Genomic DNA, 19723 nt, shown 5'->3' with positions numbered 1-19723 from the left:
AGTACCCTGACCAAGTTCCTATCCCAATGATTTGTTTAACACGTTCTGTCTAACTTAATGATAAATATCTGTCCTTTCTATATAACTGACCAAAGTTTGATGTATCGCCTTGTACTGTAGGTAGCTTTAGAAGAGTTACAAGACCTCAAAGGAGTTTGGTCTGAGCTTTCCAAGGTCTGGGACCAGATTGATCAGATGAAGGAGCAACCATGGGTTTCAGTACAGCCTCGCAAGGTACCTCTTTTTATTGAGTATATAGAAATCATAACTACAGCTATACTATTCGATTCTTGGCCTTTGAGGTAAAAATATATTTTAAATGCTCTAACAACTTGAAAATGAGCCAGAATATATGGCATGGTGCTTATGTACCTGGGTCATTTTGGCATATGAAAAATAGAGGCTACATTCTCAGTTCTATCTTAATCTATCTTAATTCTATCTTAATCTAACTTGCAGCACAGAGCAACAGAAATAACTTTTCCTCTTAACTGAAGTTTCAACAGGGTAAGGCTTACAACGCAAAACTTGAAAAATTATCAGGATTGCAGAAACTGCAGTACCTTAAATATATTTAATTATAGGCTACATCTGCAGAGGACAAGCATTGATGCTATATCTGTTTCTTGAAATTAAGTTGCTCTAAATTAGCACTTTTCTGAAACGCTTGTCCGGCTTCACTGATGAAAAGCTATTGTCCAAGCTGATGCTTCTTGGATACGTACATCTGAAACAAGGCTTTTGCCTCTTATCTGTAAGGAAGAATGTCACGATTTCATGACGACTGTCATCTAGTGTAAAATTACTACATGCTGTCCTACTCCAATGATCAAGGGATAGAGAACTAGTATTGTACCAACAGTCATGAATTAATCTTAAAGCAGTACTGTTGACTCCATATAACTTGCTGAGGTGGAATATATCAACAAACGCATGGAGAATCTGTTGGAATGATGAGGTTTTGAGGGGGCAATTGAATGTTTTCATACATCTAGGTTTGCCTGCCTTGTATACAGCTATATTGATTGTTAGCAAAATTAAATATATGCAGCATAGGAAAGCATGATCAATATTATCTAAGGGGGATTCTCCCATTCTTAAAAGTTTAATAAAATGTTAAGATGATAAACTGTACGTAAAACAGATAACTGGGTATTACAACAGTTTACTAGAAAGAATTAACTACCAGCAATCATTCTTGGCTTCTGTATTTTATTGACAGCTTCGTCAAAATTTGGATGGCTTACTGAACCAGTTGAAAAACTTCCCTGCTCGTTTGCGGCAGTATGCCTCCTATGAATATGTTCAGAGACTTCTGAAGGGTTACATGAAGGTAAGCTATACTTAATCTTTTTAATTCGTTATCAAGGGTAAGTGCATCCATTAACTTAATATGTGCTGTCTCGCGTTCTAGATAAATATGTTGGTGATTGAACTGAAATCTGAGGCTCTTAAAGATCGTCACTGGAAGCAGCTGATGAAGAGACTTCATGTTAACTGGGTTGTCTCTGAACTAACCCTGGGACAGATCTGGGATGTTGACTTGCAAAAGAATGAAGCAGTTGTCAAAGATGTACTTCTTGTGGCTCAAGGAGAGATGGCTTTGGAAGAGTTCTTGAAACAGGCTAGTATCTATGATTACATACACTAGATCTATTGTGCAGGAGAGGTTTTAGAGGTGTAAATTAATTTGCTGATACCTATGTAACAAGTTGGATTTTGGATACCCAGGATGGTGAAAGTGAAATGCTTTAGCTCTTCACCATATATTTTTAGTTCTAAATAACTGAGTAAATTTAACACCAAAACTGACACAACATGAAACCCCATAGGTTTAGGGGTTTTATTAAAAGCTTTGCAAGTTTACTGAAGGTACTGTAACTTAAATTTAAAGATGAATCAAGTAAAATACATAGCTAGTATGTTGCTATTATAAAACTTCTAAGTAGAAGACTGGAAACTGCCTTCTGTAATTTCATTTTATGAGTTCCAGTAACTTTAACTCTAACCCACGAGACATAATTATGAAATCTTCCACCATATGATTCACAGCAATCCAAGGCCTGCAGGTTCATGTGCGCTGCAAAAAGAATCAAGCTTGTGTAACTACGTTTCTACTCTATAAAATTAAATACATGTAATAGATTTAAAATTACTATCATGAGTTCATAAGCTGACATCTTTTTTTCTTAAAGATAAGAGAAGTGTGGAACACTTACGAACTGGATTTGGTTAACTATCAGAACAAATGTCGTTTGATTCGTGGTTGGGATGATCTCTTCAACAAGGTGAAGGAGCACATTAACAGCGTGTCTGCCATGAAGTTATCACCATACTACAAGGTATAATGTAAAATTACTTTTTTTTCTTTTCAGGTAGCTTTTGGCTCCCTCCTTGTTTTAGTATTCTTTTCCTAGTGTACATTTGTTCAGCTGGCACCTTGTGTGCCAAGTTTGGCAAATTACTAGGTGTATAAGTGTGATTATACCTTTTTATAGCTTTAACCAAACTTGCAATATTATTTCCAATTCAGTTCTCAAACTAGCTTGATTAGTGTTACTTGTCCAACTTCTTAAAATCATGCTGACTTGTAGCTGAAGGGTTTTTTTGTTTTTAAGGTAAACTGAATGTTAATGTTTTTTGTAACATTTAGGTGTTTGAAGAAGATGCCCTTAGCTGGGAGGACAAATTGAATCGCATCATGGCACTCTTTGATGTCTGGATAGATGTCCAAAGGCGATGGGTCTACCTGGAGGGGATCTTCACTGGTAGTGCTGATATTAAGCACTTATTGCCTGTTGAAACACAGAGGTTCCAAAGGTATACTTACTTTGGATTTGTGTGAAATTCTCGGTTACAGTTCAGGGCAAGCTTCACCATTGACTTTGTTCCTCTGCCTGACCACTGCATAAGCACCGCTTCCAAGTGATAGGTCTGCACTTATCTCAGTGAATCCTGTGATTCACCCCCACTTTTTTGTTCTAGTGACCCAGAGCGAAATAGTGTTCTCACCAGTAGTGTTCTCAGCAGGTCCATCTGGGTTTTGGCCTCTGCTGCAGACTTTGGAAGCATATGACTGGTATGAGAGTGCAGTGACAGAGCAGCTTGTTCATATGGATAGTTTCCTTTTGCACATAAGAAAAGGGTTAAAACAATAAAAGACCTGTAGACCTATAAGTTACCTAGACGTTAGCCTTTCCTTGCAAGTTGAGGTAGCCCCTCTTGTCCTACCCATCATGTAGCATTGGGCTAGGCAGGTAGATTGTAAGCCTTGCAGTCTCTGCCTGTGTCCAGTCTTCATTTGATGTCTCCCACCCTGAGCTAACAAGCAGTCTCTTATCCATTTCAAAGTCTTTGACCAGGTTCAGGACATCTGTCCCAGCACAGACATAGTCACCTCTCCAGAGAGTCAGAGGTAGACATTAGCAGTGGATTTACTGTATGGTCCATTTGAGCACCGGCAATTGAGTTAGTCATTGTCTGGTTCTTGGGTACCATGTGAAGTGCTCCAACTAAATAAATTTTTTTGTGTAGCATAAAGCCAGCCATACCATAATACTCACACAGTATTAATAAAATTAATAGATATCCCCCCTTTTCACCCTCAGTAACTGAACTTGTACTATTGTTGTATCCCTCATTTAAAGTGTGCTTAATATTTTTCTCACTCTCACTTACAGCATCAGTACTGAGTTTCTGGCACTTATGAAAAAGGTATCCAAATCTCCCCTTGTGATGGATGTTCTTAACATCCAAGGTGTACAAAGGTCACTGGAGAGATTAGCAGACTTGCTTGGAAAGATCCAGAAAGCATTGGGAGAATACCTGGAGAGGGAGAGATCCTCCTTTCCTCGGTAAGGAACTTGATCTCCTCAACCAATTGTGTTGGAATAAAGTCTAATGTGGATTGTGTTTGTTGGCACAGTAGTGCCTAAGTACATCCTTTTACTCTGTTCCTCTAGCAACCTTCTAGTGCATTTGCAGATATCAAAACATGAATGCTTTGGAATCATAAAAAATAAAGGTTGAACAATTTAGACATTTTTATGGCCCCATTTCCTGGAAAGTGACCAACTTCAGTTTCTTTGTGTGGGTCATTTGTGATTAGTAACTTAAATGGCATAATTTGAATATAAATATTGCTTAATAGGCTGTTTCACCTGGTACTGAATAATGAAATTCTCAAATTAGTTTTATTTCATTAAGCTAAATGAATCCATAGGGATCTCTTTAACCAAATACCAAAGCTTTACGAACTTGTATCATTCTATATTTGAATCATGTTGCATTCTGTTTTGCCTTCAATTCTCAGTAGTATGTCATGTCCTTGGATTGTAGATCTAAACAAAACCTCCACGTCAAGCATGTATTGAGAGTGGGAGCTTTGCTGTCTCATAATGTTTCAATATCTGGCAAATATCTGCTAATGAGGTGTTTAAGTGGGAAGAAAACTCTAGATAGACTAAAAACAGTGCAGAGAATAAGGCCTGAGGTATTTTTACTATGAGCTAACAGATGTGTGGAGGAAAGGAATTACACAGCATTGCACAATCTAGCAGACATTTCCCTCGTTTTATAAGGGTTATAAAGGTTCAAATAAATATATTAATTCTGGGCCTTTAATTTAAAAAAATTATTTCACCTCAGTGGTCAATTGTTTTAAAAAGCTTTAACCTTATTTCTAATACTAGGTTCTACTTCGTTGGTGACGAGGACTTACTCGAAATCATAGGAAACAGCAAGAATGTAGCTAAGCTGCAGAAACATTTCAAGAAAATGTTTGCTGGAGTGTCTAGCATCATCCTGAATGAAGATAACTCTGTTGTTCTGGGGATCTCATCACGTGAAGGAGAGGAGGTAAAGCTGCGTCTTGAGGTTTTTTGCAAACTTACAAACCTGGTCTAAATGAGAACTAAAATGACACTTAAATTTAATTGTTTCAGGTGCTGTTCAAAACACCTGTGTCTATCACAGAACATCCCAAGATCAATGAGTGGCTCACACTTGTTGAAAAAGAAATGAGGGTCACACTTGCAAAGCTGCTTGCTGAGTCTGTGACTGAAGTAGAGATCTTTGGTAAAGCAACTTCAATTGATCCAGTTCTCTATATTTCTTGGATTGACAAATATCAGGTATCCATCTTATTCACGTTTGTCTAAGCAAACTATATAATACGCTTTTGTGGGAGGAACAACTTTTAGCAAAAATCTAACTGTATTTTAAATGTTCAGGCCCAGCTTGTTGTCCTGTCAGCCCAAATTGCATGGTCAGAGAACGTGGAATCTGCTCTGAGTGGCATGGGTGGTGGAGGAGACAGCAGTCCTCTGCACTCTGTGCTGGCTAATGTCGAGGTCACACTGAATGTGTTAGCAGACTCTGTGTTGATGGAACAGCCACCTCTCCGCAGAAGGAAATTGGAACATTTGGTAAGTAATGCTCTCCTCCCCATCCTTAAGTAGTCATTCCGTCTCTTACAGAATTTAAACACTATCTGTCCATCTTCAAATCATGAAAGTGACACCTAGGGAAAACTAAAATGTTCCCATCAAGCTTTCTTGAGGAACAGCTGTTTCTGTAGAGATGACATATGCCTGACTTGAAATAATGTCTATGAACTTAAATGTCAATGTAGTCTAAGATTCTGAAGAATTATTTAGTGAATAGAAACAACTCTTGGAATATACCACCCAATCTCCTATTCTGAGAGTAGATAAGATTTATCAATCTAGAGTTTATATTAACTTTTATCATCTATGTATGTACATGGCTCCCATAACATAGTGTCTGAGCTCCTTCAGCTGTTTAAAAATAGAAACAACTTATAGGAGAAATAGCTTAACTTCTGTGTTTGTGTGTGGGGCTGTCATAGTCACATGGAGAAGTTTTTAAAGAAAGAAAGAGAAGCTAAACTGAAGGGTTTTTTTGCATTTAGCTATCAGTCTTAAGTCATCACTTGCCCACTCAATTCATAGCAGAACTCCAGCTCCTCCTAAGCTCTGCTTTCCACCAGACGTGTGCAACTGACAAGCTATCCTGTTATTCAAAGGCTCACATAAAATAAACCTTGAACTAAACTTCTAACTGGGGAACAAGTGTAGAGTGCATAGCCACAGAACGGTGTTTGTGGCAGTCTGTGCTGCCAAGAAAATAGTGCTGTTTTGTACTAGTTGGAGCTTTCACACAGGGTGTGGCTTCACTGCTAGATATGTCTAGCAGTAATCAAACCTATGGACCTTCAGCCTTACCATGTCCAAATCTGTGCTGATACAATAAGGTGCCAATTTCTGGCCTATTGCAGATGAAAGTTGACATTTTTTGTGCGTTGGGCATCCAAAAGGATTGAAGGCTAGTGATAAACTAGTGTGAGGGGAAGGTGCCCTCCATAGTGGAGTCTTAGAGGAAGCAAGTTCTTAGAAACATTTCTCTTTATCTACCAGCATCTCAGTCTTGGCTGGGTTCAGCTCTAGTCAGATGCGCTTCATTCAGCTACTGAAAGCTGGGAATGGAGATGGAGAGCTCAGTTTTGGTCTGTACCTGCTGGGATTTCAGCCCATAGTGTCTCACCGATTCTCTTGGTGTCTTTATATAGACTTTGAATAACTTGTGTAGAGGATTAAAACTTGTGGGACCTCAGAAGTGAGGGCTGAGGGATGTAGAAACACTGTTCCTCTGCAACACTAGGGGTTTCTTAGAGGAAAATGTGAGCTGGTTTGAGGGCACTCTCATTCATCATTACAGCTTCTTGGAGGCAGACAAGAATATCTGGTGACTAACAGTATCTGGTGCCAGAAAGGTCTAGCAGGATGAATACGGATGTGCTTCCTTTCTCTGCTTGTGGACAGTTCTTGTGGTTTCAGAACCATGCCTTGGCCTGAAACTTGACTGAGAGGAACAGACTTTTTTTTTACTAGCTCCTCCTTTCTGCAAGCCAGAGGATGGATATTAGATGATGCTTTCTGGCATCGAGCAATGGCTTTTCATAAACTGAGGTGCAGTGCTATGCAGTAAAACTGTTGGTTTTATTAGTGTACCTGGTCTTTTTTTTTTTTGTGGTGGTTGCTAATGAGATGCTTGTTCTCCAGATTACAGAGTTAGTGCACCAACGAGATGTTACAAGATCACTGATCAAAAGTAAAATTGACAACTCCAAATCCTTTGAGTGGCTCAGCCAGATGCGATTCTACTTTGACCCAAAACAGACAGATGTGTTGCAACAGCTGTCCATTCAGATGGCAAATGCCAAATTCAACTATGGCTTTGAGTATCTTGGTGTTCAGGATAAACTAGTTCAGACTCCTCTTACTGACCGCTGTTACCTGACAATGACGCAAGCCTTGGAGGCAAGACTTGGAGGCTCGCCATTTGGTAAGTTGGTACTTACTCCATGTGTGTCTTCTGTTAAAAGTAAAGACTGATGTTCATCAGCTATAATATTAATAAAGTAACTTCCATAGTTGAGACTCCAATTTTGAAAAATGAGCAACACTTAGGCTGTGTCTATACTTACCGGTAGATCTGCATTGCTGTAATCAAGGCAGCAGGTGTCGATTTAGCAGGTCTGTTGAAGACCCGCTAAATCAATAGGCGAGTGCTCTCCCACTTATTTGTATACTCCCACTTCCCTGAGAAGAGTAAGGGAAGTCAGCGGGAGAGCAGTAGACACTGTGTGGTAAGTCGACCTAAGCTACGTCAACTTCTGTTTCGTTATTCACGTAACTGAAATAGCGTAACTTGGGCTGACTTACTGCGGTACTGTAGCTCAGCCCTTAGACTCTAGATGTTAATATTGTCAGTTTGGTGCCTAGGAAGAGAGTAATATTTTTATCCCATTCTAAAAATAGGTCCTGCTGGTACTGGCAAAACAGAATCTGTAAAGGCCCTTGGACACCAGCTTGGCCGCTTTGTTCTGGTTTTCAACTGTGATGAAACATTTGACTTCCAGGTATAGTATCTTCATTTTAAGTTACGATCTCGTTAATATGCCATTTCAGCTTGTAGATTTCAAAACGGTTTGAAAGCTTGTTCCTGTATCTGGTAAAATAGATTCTGGTTACTTTACTGTGCTTCATTGGACCTCAACTACCACCTAAAGCAGAATTGGATTAGAAACTGACTGCTCTGTTTTTAGACAGTAATTTAGCAAGATTAAATCTGAACTGCAAGCTTTAGGAAGGTAACTTAAAATATTTTCAAACTACAGTCTTCCATTACCATCCCCCAGTCTTATTGTGTGACCAACTGAAGTAGACCTACTTTAGTAGAAATCAAATAGGTGTAACTGGCTGACTCCTAATGGATATCTTGCTGCACATACTCATTATCTCAATGGACTGCCTGATATATTGAGGCATCGGAACTACTTTTAAATTCTGCTGCAGGCTTAGGAATGTGCTTGCAGAGATTTTAGAATTAAGTTAAGTAACTAAAGAGGCGTGGAAGTTTAGTAGTGCCTTATACATTCTAGAACGTGGAGGTTGGCATTGAAAAACTGAAACATCTGAGAAGCAAGAGTTGTGTGAGTAGGTAGAGAAGTAGTTGTTGTTTCAGTTGAAAGTATAAAGATTCTCAGAATAAAGAGTGAGACTGACACGCGCTCACACACACACACACAATAGGGGGTTAATGTATATAACCTCAATCCGATCCAGTCTACACCAGTTCCACCATGTACAGGGAAGAATTACTAAGGTAACTTTTTGTGTGTGTGTGTGATAAAAATTCTTTTTTTTTTCTCTGCCTGCAGGCAATGGGACGCATCTTTGTGGGACTTTGTCAAGTGGGCGCATGGGGCTGCTTTGATGAGTTCAACAGACTTGAGGAGCGTATGCTTTCTGCTGTTTCTCAGCAGGTTCAGTGCATCCAGGAAGCCTTACGAGAACACTGCAATCCAAACTATGACAAGAGTATGCAATTTTTTTCATTGCTAATGGTTTTGTATAGCTGTTCTGGCAAAAGAATGCCCTCACTTGCATGTCTGAAATAGGTCCTTTTGAGAAATCTCCTTGATCTGTTACTCCCATGTTATCCAGATTATTTTTTGTTAAATTTGAAAGCGTAATTTAAATATTAAACAATTAAAGGAAGTAGCTGTCAGCTGATATGCAGTCACTTTCAACATTGTGTAACTTTAGTGTAGTGGTAGAAAAAATGTTTGACTAGTTGTACCATAAACAAAACTATACCGGATACTAAAAGTGAAGTTTCAACTACTGTAGTTGATAGCTGATTTGACTGAGACAAAATCAACTGTAACTAAAAATACTTTGTGTGAACTACTTTTAGCTTCTGCACCTATTACTTGTGAGCTGCTGAATAAACAAGTTAAAGTGAGCCCAGATATGGCTATCTTCATCACTATGAATCCTGGTTATGCGGGTAGATCCAATCTTCCAGACAACTTGAAGAAGCTGTTCCGTAGCTTGGCAATGACAAAGCCAGACCGCCAGCTGATTGCCCAGGTCATGTTGTACTCTCAGGGTTTCCGTACTGCTGAAGTGCTTGCCAATAAGATTGTCCCATTTTTCAAGTAAGTACTAGTCACTTAAACAAGTCTGATTCAAACCACTTAAAAAAATCACTCATGTACTTAAATTGGGAACTTAAAATGGCTCTAGTTGATTTTGAAACTACCATAGCAAGAACATAGAACAGTAAGCATGCTTGACACTTTACTGTTGAACATTAGTTTTGTGATCTTAGTATGTCTAAAACTGACTCTGGTATCTTTTATCCTTAGACTCTGTGATGAGCAGCTCTCCTCTCAAAGTCATTATGACTTTGGCTTAAGAGCTTTGAAGAGTGTACTGATTAGTGCAGGAAATGTGAAGAGGGAGAGGATTCAGAAGATAAAGCGGGAGAAGGAAGAGCGTGGTGAAGTTGTTGACGAAGGGGAAATTGCTGAGAACCTACCTGAACAAGAGGTAAAACGTATACAGATTTTTTTTTTATATTGATTCACAGCAAAGGTGATTACGGTAGATATGCCTTTATATGAGCACTTACAGTAAAACATCTGGTGTATCTAGCATAAACATAATCTATAAGTTCACTAGTGTCATATTTACTTGAAGCCATGATACTTTAGGCTATAAGAGTGGCGGTTTCAGTACATTGAACTGAGTTTTAATCAGTGCTTGAGTTGTTGGAAGTGTCTTTCTTACAATAAAACAGAGGCACCTGATGGTTTGTGGTCATCACAAACTTTCACGGCTCCTATAAAATGTCTGGTGTCCTGACTATATTCCAAGTGGAGTAGATATTCTGAATGAACTCCCTGCAGTTCATATCACTTTCAGATAAATGTTATGTACGCAAGTACTGTTGTCATTCCTCAACTAAGGAAATTGTATTAGGTGATAGCTTAAGTATTCCCTGTATCGCATCACTTTATCTTCATAATCCACTGTCATAAATGATCTTGCACAAATACAAAACTCAACATCACATAAGTTTTGCAGGGAATAAGAATGCTAAATGCAAACCTAGTAAATATCAATATACTCTTCAGTCTGAATATTCAGCATGACCTGTCTGAAATATTTCCACCAGTGTGACTAATGCAGATATTCATTGCTTATGGTGTATTGTCTAATCAAAACATGACATTTTCCATGTAGATTTTGATCCAGAGTGTGTGTGAAACAATGGTACCCAAACTTGTTGCAGAAGACATCCCACTGCTGTTCAGTCTCTTGTCCGATGTATTCCCTGGAGTACAGTATCACCGTGGTGAAATGACAGCCCTGCGAGAGGAGCTTAAGAAAGTGTGTCAGGAAATGTACCTTACCTATGGTGATGGAGAAGAAGTTGGTGGCATGTGGGTCGAAAAGGTACATCGTGATAGTTGTAAATCTTACAATGTGGAGTTGACAAAAGGACATGTAACACTTTGCATATTCCGTGATACAGAAATCAAATAGAACTGCTCCCCAAATAGACAGAATACGTAAAATAAGTTTCAGCTTTAAGTGATTCCAGATTAATGTTTGAATTTTAATAAATGCAAGTCTTCAGTGACAGCTCCTTCTGTTCTGTCTCAGGTTCTTCAGCTGTATCAAATTACCCAGATCAATCATGGGTTGATGATGGTGGGTCCTTCTGGAAGTGGAAAGAGCATGGCTTGGAGAGTGCTGCTAAAAGCCCTGGAGCGGCTAGAGGGTGTAGAAGGTGTTGCTCACATCATTGATCCAAAAGCAATCAGCAAAGATCACCTCTATGGTACTTTGGATCCAAATACCAGAGAATGGACAGATGGATTGTTTACACATGTCCTGAGAAAGTGAGTCTTAGCCACTTTTTAACTTATATTATGTTTATTGGAGATATCCTTGGATGTTGTCATTGCCTTGGAGGATTGAGGGAAGGGGAAATTACTGTTTTTTAACCTGCACTAAATGCTTTCCTGAACTTAGGATCATAGACAATGTGAGAGGTGAATTGCAAAAACGACAGTGGATCATCTTTGATGGGGATGTAGATCCTGAATGGGTGGAGAACTTAAACTCCGTGTTGGATGACAACAAACTGCTGACTCTACCCAATGGAGAACGTCTCAGCCTTCCACCAAATGTAAAGTTTTTTGTTTTTACAAACATTTCAGCATTTCTAAATAGTTTAATCTACTGAAAATTTAATCTCTGCTGCTTTTGGTAGCTGACATGAACAGGCTCTCATCACACAAGCTGTGGGCACAGAGTAAAGTTAATATTGCATCAGAGCAAAAGTGGTCTTATGCAATGGTCTGGTTGAATTGTTTAAAAACCCATCTGTGGTTATGGAGTTTGTCATGTCAGGTTTAACCCTACCAGAGTAGGAAACACTAGATTATAAATGAATGTCTAACTATGTGTTAACTTCAGAGGGTATCTTATGTATTTAAGACAAAACTATTTTTTATACCACCTATTGGCTTTTTGGGAGTTTAGAGAAGCATGTTAACTGAGCTTTTACAGTAACTCCTTGTTTAACGTTGTAGTTACGTTGCTGAAAAATGCTACTTTTAAGCGAAATGATGTTAAGCGAGTCCAATTTCCCCATAAGAATTAATGTAACTTGGAGGGGACGGGGGCTAGGTTCCAGGGAAATTTTTCTTCTCCCCCCTCCCCACCCCATAAGTTTTAAACAAACAATTTAATACTGTACACAGCAATAATGACTGTGGAACTTGCTTGAGGTGGTGGAGTCAGAGGGTGGGATATTTCCCAGGGAATGCCTTACTGCTAAATTATGAACTAGCACTTGGCTGAGTCCTCAAGGGTAAACACGTTGTTAATGGAGCCTCACACTCTCTACAAGGCTGCATGAATGGAGGGAGGAGACACAGCATGGCAGTGGCTGCAAACATTCCCTGTGGAAACTGAATGTGATGATGAGCTCATGCTATCCCACTGGCGTGCACCACTCCCTCCACTTTCCAAAGAGCTGGTGGGGAGGGGTGCATCTCACACACGTACACGGGTGGGTGTGTGTGACACACAGAGGGGGTGTGTGAAGCACATTGCTCTTTAAGTACGCTGACCCCACTCTAAGTACACTGCCTTTTTAAGTAGATAAGCAGGTTGAGATAGCAACTGCTGCCAGCAAGCTCCCTCCGTCCTGAACCCTGTCATGTCCCCCCCCCCCCCTGCTCTGTGGAGATGGGGATACATGAGAAGTGGGTGGGGTACATGAGGTGGGTGGGGTGGGGAGTGATATCACCACTCTTCTCCCCCAATCTCCTCACAGCAAGCAAGGAGGCTCCCAGGAGCAGCTCCAACGCAGAGGCCAGGAGCAGCACACAGCAGTGCGGGGAGGGATGCCTGAATTGCCCGGCAATTGATAGCCTGGTGGGTGGCTGCTGCACAGGGAACTTAAGAGAGCTGATGTGGGGGGCTGCTGGTCCACCCTAGTTCCAAGCCCCCATCAGCTAGCTCCAACAGGCTGCTCTTTGTGCAAGCAGTAGACAAAGAAGGCTGCCAAACAATGTTATAAGGTAGCATTGTGCAACTTTAAACGAGCATGTTCTCTAACAGATCAGCAACATAATGAAACAGTGTTATCTGGGACGATGTTATGTGAGGAGTTCCTGTAATAGATTCAGTAGAACGTAAAATCTAACGTCTCTTAACTATCTGCACTTTCTCTGTAGGTGCGTATCATGTTTGAGGTACAGGATCTGAAATATGCTACTCTGGCCACAGTGTCAAGGTGCGGAATGGTCTGGTTCAGTGAAGATGTTCTAAGCACTGACATGATATTCAATAACTTCCTGGCCAGACTACGAAGCATCCCTCTGGATGAAGGTGAAGAGGAAGCTCAGCGCAGGCGAAAGGGCAAAGAAGATGAAGGTGAAGAAGCAGCTTCTCCAATGTTGCAGGTATAACTTGGAATGGATTGTAATACTGTGGACTGACACCAGACCCACTGAAAGTAGGAAGTGCCTCGAAAGCTTATCTTACAGGCTGTACTGAATATAAGTAGAGATTGAGTTAACCAAATGTAACTTGCGTGTTGTTCCCCCATTAAAGTATGACACTTGGAACGCCTGCTATAGACAAACTTATTTTAAAATCTAGTGTTCTGACTTAAGACTACACACTAAGTTCCTTGAACAATGCTAATGTCTTTCCCAACAGATTCAAAGAGATGCAGCAACAATTATGCAGCCCTATTTCACATCTAATGGACTGGTGACTAAAGCTCTTGAACATGCTTTCAAGTTAGAGCATATCATGGACCTGACTCGCTTGCGCTGTCTTGGTTCATTGTTCTCTATGTTGCATCAGGCTTGTCGCAACGTAGCCCAGTACAATGCAAACCATCCCGACTTCCCTATGCAGATTGATCAGCTGGAGCGTTATATCCAGGTAAAGTAAATACTGCAGCAAAGTGATCAGAAAGCCTAAAGATGTACACCATTACCAGGCTCATTGAATAGTCTCCTTGTATTTTCTTCAGCTGTCCTTCAAACACAAGTAATACTTTTTTGCATTTGTGTGGACTAATCTTTCTCTTATCTTCCATCAGAGATACCTGGTCTATGCAATACTGTGGTCACTCTCTGGAGACAGCCGTCTGAAAATGAGAGCAGAGCTGGGAGAATACATTAGGAGAATCACCACTGTACCATTGCCCACGGCACCCAACATACCCATAATTGATTATGAGGTAATAACCTTGTCATAACTATAAAGGGAAGGGAACAGCTCTCCTGTGTACAATACTATAAAATCCCTCATGGCTAGAGACACCAAAATCCTTTTACCTGTAAAGGGTTAAGAAGTTCAGGAAACCTGGTTGACACCTGACCCAAAGGACCAATAAGGGGACAAGATACTTTCAAATCTTGGTGGGGGGAAAGGCTTTTATTTGTGCTCTTTGTTTTGGGGGTGGTTCGCTCTTGGGACTAAGAGGGACCAGACATCAATCCATGCTCCCCAAATCTTTCTGAACCAGTCTCTCATATTTCAAACTTGTAAGTAACAGCCAGGCAAGGTGTGTTGTTTTTATTTTTGTTTTCTCAACTTGTAAATGTTCCTTTTTGCTGAGAAGATTTTACCTCTGTTTGCTGCAACTTTGAACCTAAGGCTAGAGAGGGTTCCTCTGGGCTCTCTGAATCTGATTACCCTGTAAAGTTATTTTCCGTCCTGATTTTACAGAGATGATTTTTACCTTTCTTTATTGAAAGCCTTCTTTTTAAGAACCTGATTGATATTTTTTTTCCTTGTTTTAAGATCCAAGGGGATTGGATCTGGACTCACCAGGAATTGGTGGGGGAAAGCAGGGGGAATGGTTAAATTCTCCTTGTGTTAAGATCCAAGGGGTTGGATCGGTGTTCACCAGGAACTTGGTGAAGAAGTCTCTCAAGACTATCCAGAAAAGGGAGCTAGTATTTGAGAGTTTTCCAGATGACTCAGAAATCTGGATGGTGGCAGCGAGACCAGATCTAAGCTGGTAGTTAAGCTTAGAGGTGTTCATGCAGGTCCCCACATCTGTACCCTAAAGTTCAGAGTGGGGAAGGAACCTTGACAAAGCTATACAAAGTACAAGAGGCTATAAAACCTAATTCCTAAGGAAACAAAATCAGAATGACACTATTTCTAAATCAACCTCTCTCAGTGGGAGTAAATCAATATCTCGCAAGTTAGCTCAAGACAAGCCACTCTACATTTGATTTTTTTTTTGCCTTTTTTGTTTTTGTTTGTTCAGTTGGTACGTAATGTACTGTGTAGTCCAAGCTGCTTCTAAACTAGTCCCACAGCATCAAATTTGCAGGTGTTAAAAGCCTAACTGAGTTCACAGATTAAAGCATGAAGTTGTGTAAAATAAGGTGAGGTTGTGATGAGAACCCCATTGGAACACCTCTCTCTACTAAATTTGTACATTAACTGTATTTCTGTTCACCTAGGTGTCGATTACAGGTGAATGGGTCCCATGGCAGTCCAAAGTTCCTCAGATTGAAGTTGAGACCCACAAGGTTGCTGCTCCTGATGTTGTGGTACCAACCCTAGATACTGTCCGCCATGAAGCTTTGCTGTATACTTGGCTAGCGGAACACAAACCCCTGGTGCTCTGTGGCCCACCAGGTTCTGGAAAGACTATGACCCTTTTCAGTGCTCTCCGAGCCCTCCCTGATATGGAGGTAACTGTTCTGTTTCTATGTGGGTTTTGAATAATAGCAAATTTATAACAAGTAAAAGCTGCCTACAAGGTTTACTCTGATTACTGCAACACCTTTCTACTTAGATGGCAAAAACTTCATTGTATCAGAGCTCTTTGCCCAACTAAATGAATGTATCCTTGTAATACTCTGGTAGAAATATGATCTGTAAAAGGGAGTGGAAACTGAAGCAGAAATCAGTGACTTGCCCATAGTCACCAGGAAGATCTAGACTCTTCCTAACTCCAGGAGTCGCTTCACTTCAAGGCCATCTGTTCTTCCTTTCTAACTAGCAGCAGTAGTACTGGCTTTTTTTCCCCCCACTTGTTCAGTATTAAATCAAAAGTATTTTGAGTTCAGGTAGCTCTTCCGTCTAGGTATGAGTGTTTAAACCAGTTAACAGTGATGAGAGACAGTATGGGTACAAGTAGGTACAACTGGCACATAACAGACTTTGATGGCAAAGTGTATAAGGAATTTTACATATCTGTAGTGACCCAAATACTTGTGTAGACAGCATCCAGTGATCAGTATCTAGTCAACATACAGCATATATTTTCAATCTGAAGGCCAAGTTGTGGCATATATTGGTTACTGAGGAATGATAATCTACTGAAACTGGTTCTAAGACTTTAAGCTATTAAAATGTATCCAGTGTCTTCATGGATTTACCTCTTTCACCCTTTTTTTTTTTTTCTTTAAGGTGGTCGGACTTAACTTCTCTAGTGCTACTACCCCAGAGCTACTTTTGAAAACTTTTGATCATTACTGTGAGTACAGGCGTACACCTAATGGAGTGGTGCTGGCTCCGGTGCAGCTAGGAAAGTGGCTGGTGCTGTTCTGTGATGAAATCAACTTGCCAGATATGGATAAGTATGGCACGCAGAGAGTCATATCCTTCATTAGACAGGTTTGTTTTGTTGTAAAACTAAGGGTTATACTATTATTCTATTATGGAAACTTTCTTATATTATAATAATTCCCTCATTCAGATGGTGGAACATGGAGGCTTCTACCGTACATCGGATCAAACCTGGGTGAAATTAGAGAGGATTCAGTTTGTTGGAGCTTGTAACCCACCTACCGATCCTGGAAGGAAACCACTTTCACATAGGTAAATACTATTCTGAAGCTACTAAACTATAGTACTGATCTGCAAAATGGAGTATCTGATGCCTTTACATTCTAATACTGGAATCCAGTTTGTAGTGTCAAATATTGGTTAAAAAATACCTTGCATCCAAAAGAGCTGCTCATTAACGGTCCAGCAAGCTCCTGTTGATCTTCAATAAGTCTTGGTGCACCGGAAGTTCCGAAGACTGGAAGAAAGCTGCTAAAATGCCACTTTTTAAAAAGGGTAAACGGGATGACCTAGATCCCAGACAAAATAATGGAGTAGCTGATACAGGACTTGATTTTTAAACAACTAAAAGAGGGCAATGTAACTAATACAAATCAACATGGGTTTATGGAAAATAAATCCTGTCAAACTAACTTTGTTTTTGAGATTGCAAGCTTAACTGATAAAGATAATAGTGTTGACATAATAGATTTACTTAGGTAAGGCATTTGACCTGGTACTGCACAACAATTTGATTAAAAAAAACAAAACAAAAAACCCTGGAATGATATAAAAGTAACATGGCACACATTAAATGGATTAAAAACTGTCTGAGTCTCAAAATGTAACTGTTAATGGGGAGCCATTATTGAGTGGGTTTGTTTCCAGTAGGGTTGCACAGGGACTGGTTCTTGGCCACATGATATATAACATCTTTATCAATTACCTAGAAGAAAACAAAATAATCACTGACAGTTTGCAGAGAACCCAAAAATGGGAGGATGGTAAATAATGAGGACAGGTCACTGATTCACAGCAATTGGTGTCACTTGGTAAACTGGGTGCAAGCAGTTAATATGCATTTTAATAAAGCTAAATGTACATGTATACATCTAGGAACAAAGAATGTTGGCCATACTTACAGGTTTGGGGAACTCAATTCTGAGAAGGGTTTGGAGATCATGGTGGATAATCAGTTAAAGTTGAGCTCCCCTCTGAACATGTAACACTGTGGCCAAAAGAGCTAATGCAATCCTGGGATGCTTAAATGGGGATCACAAATAGGAATAGAGGCTTCTTTGATCTCTGTATTTGGCACTGATGTGACCATTGCTGGAATCTGTGTCCAGTTCTGGTGCCCACAATTCAAGAAAGATGTTGACGACAAATTGCAGAGAGTTCAGAGAAGAGCCACAAGAATGATAAAGGATTAGAAAACCTGCTTTTATAGTAATGGCGTCAAAATGCTCAAGCTATTTAGCTTAACAAAGAATAGGTTAAGGAGGGACTTGATTGGTCTGTAAGTACCTGCATGGGGAGCAAATATTTAATAATAGGCTCTTCAGCTTCCAGCCATTGGATCATGTTATACCTTTCTTTGCTAGACTGAAGCTAGACAAATTCAAACTGGAAACAAGGCATACATTTTTAACAGTGAGAGTAATTAGCCATTGGAATAATTTACCGAGGGTGGATTCTGCATCATTGATAATTTTTTAAATAGAGATAATTTTTTCCTAAAAGATGCCCTGGTAATTATTTTGGGGATGTTCTACCACCTGTGTTATATGGGAGGTCAGACTAGATTTCTTCTGGCCTTACAGTCTATGAACAACACAGACTGTACTCCATTCACATTCCTGTACTTCAAAGAGGACTTTGTATTAGCCAGCAGGGTCGCGGCTAATGTGAGTGCTGAACATTACTCACTTCAGAGGCTGAGAAGGCTGTTGTGAAATTAATAGTTACTTTTACCCTATGAAACAAGCAGCTTGGATCAGAGATGAACCAATATGATGTGATATTGCAGAGTACAAGTCAGTAATTGACTCTGCTACTTTGACTTTTAGGTGAAATCTCCACCGAGGATGGCAGTTGTTTTGAATATTGAAAATAGATAGGTCAGGTCTAGTCTAGCTGAGTTGGATGAAGTCTTTCCTGGTATGAACACTAAGCTATTGGACCTCTTTCAGATTTTTACGCCATGTCCCTGTGGTGTATGTGGACTATCCTGGACCAGCGTCACTTACTCAGATCTATGGAACATTCAATCGTGCAATGCTGAGGCTTATCCCATCGCTCCGCACATATGCAGAGCCTCTTACTGCTGCCATGGTAGAATTCTACACAATGTCACAGGTAACTTACTCTACACACTATCCCAACTGCTGCTGACTAGTCCTCTTTCCTTGTTACTGTGCCACTTCTAGATAAATCCCCAGTGCTTTTTGTCTTGGCCTGCTTACCCTGTTTTTATTAGCAGTTGTGAGATGGGGGCATGAGAAGCATTGTTTGCATGTTAATTATTGTTGCCCAACTTTATCCCATTAGATACCATACTCAGTGTTTTTGAATTTTTAGGAAAGGTTCACCCAGGACACACAGCCACACTACATCTATTCACCTCGTGAAATGACTCGATGGGTGAGAGGTATCTTTGAAGCCTTAAGACCATTAGAAACCTTACCTGTTGAAGGGCTTATTAGGATTTGGGCACACGAAGCCTTGCGTCTCTTTCAAGACAGGTAAAGAAACTATGGAAATAGTATTAAAAGTACAAATTTGAGAAAAAGATCCCTCTTTCCAGAGACTTTCCTTTAAAAACAAGTCGAGACCCAAGTTGAATTCTAATTTGATTCCAGATTGCTCTTTTAGATGTATAAGTATAAACACTTACTTACAGGGGCTCAGCTGGGCAGAATATTCAAGTGGTTTAAATGCCAAACTCACTTGTTTTTATGTCAGTGATGGCTGATTCACTTATCTGCTTGTAGCACAAAACTTTCTTACTGGGCAGGTTTGTGAGGTGAAGTATAGACTGCCTACAAAGACCACAAGATTATAGTTCACCTCAAATTTAAAGGTGGTAAAAACAAATAGTTTGAAAAGGCTTGGCCAATCTCAGTAGGCCCCTTTCTTTAATTGTTGCATTTGAGATTAAGGGATTTTTATCAATGCAAGTTGGGTTCCCCCCCCCCCCCCCGAAAATGGACCTTTAAATTGTCAGTTACAGAGAAAGGCTTTTC

General features: G+C 40.0%; 1 protein-coding gene across 2 annotated transcripts in view; it reads left to right on the top strand.

The window, feature by feature from the left end:
* Positions 1-19723, top strand: part of LOC123368193 (cytoplasmic dynein 1 heavy chain 1) — a 69459-nt gene that overhangs the window by 21888 nt on the left and 27848 nt on the right. For both annotated transcript variants that reach the window (XM_045012774.1, XM_045012773.1), the window contains exons 18-42: positions 121-234; positions 1223-1333; positions 1415-1624; positions 2196-2342; positions 2654-2820; positions 3681-3854; positions 4692-4857; positions 4944-5132; positions 5232-5426; positions 7083-7365; positions 7842-7942; positions 8744-8903; positions 9283-9526; positions 9737-9920; positions 10617-10829; positions 11040-11278; positions 11412-11568; positions 13127-13354; positions 13614-13844; positions 14005-14145; positions 15386-15619; positions 16341-16547; positions 16630-16751; positions 18671-18836; positions 19059-19222. In XM_045012774.1, the coding sequence (XP_044868709.1) occupies positions 121-234; positions 1223-1333; positions 1415-1624; positions 2196-2342; positions 2654-2820; positions 3681-3854; positions 4692-4857; positions 4944-5132; positions 5232-5426; positions 7083-7365; positions 7842-7942; positions 8744-8903; positions 9283-9526; positions 9737-9920; positions 10617-10829; positions 11040-11278; positions 11412-11568; positions 13127-13354; positions 13614-13844; positions 14005-14145; positions 15386-15619; positions 16341-16547; positions 16630-16751; positions 18671-18836; positions 19059-19222 (4547 nt within the window). The remainder of the gene's footprint in view (positions 1-120; positions 235-1222; positions 1334-1414; positions 1625-2195; positions 2343-2653; positions 2821-3680; positions 3855-4691; positions 4858-4943; positions 5133-5231; positions 5427-7082; positions 7366-7841; positions 7943-8743; positions 8904-9282; positions 9527-9736; positions 9921-10616; positions 10830-11039; positions 11279-11411; positions 11569-13126; positions 13355-13613; positions 13845-14004; positions 14146-15385; positions 15620-16340; positions 16548-16629; positions 16752-18670; positions 18837-19058; positions 19223-19723) is intronic.

The sequence above is a fragment of the Mauremys mutica genome, chromosome 4, assembly GCF_020497125.1.
Source record: "Mauremys mutica isolate MM-2020 ecotype Southern chromosome 4, ASM2049712v1, whole genome shotgun sequence".
Classification (NCBI taxonomy): Eukaryota; Metazoa; Chordata; order Testudines; family Geoemydidae; genus Mauremys; species Mauremys mutica.
Note: the sequence above shows the minus strand (reverse complement) of the source record. Positions and strands in the feature narration are given on the sequence as shown.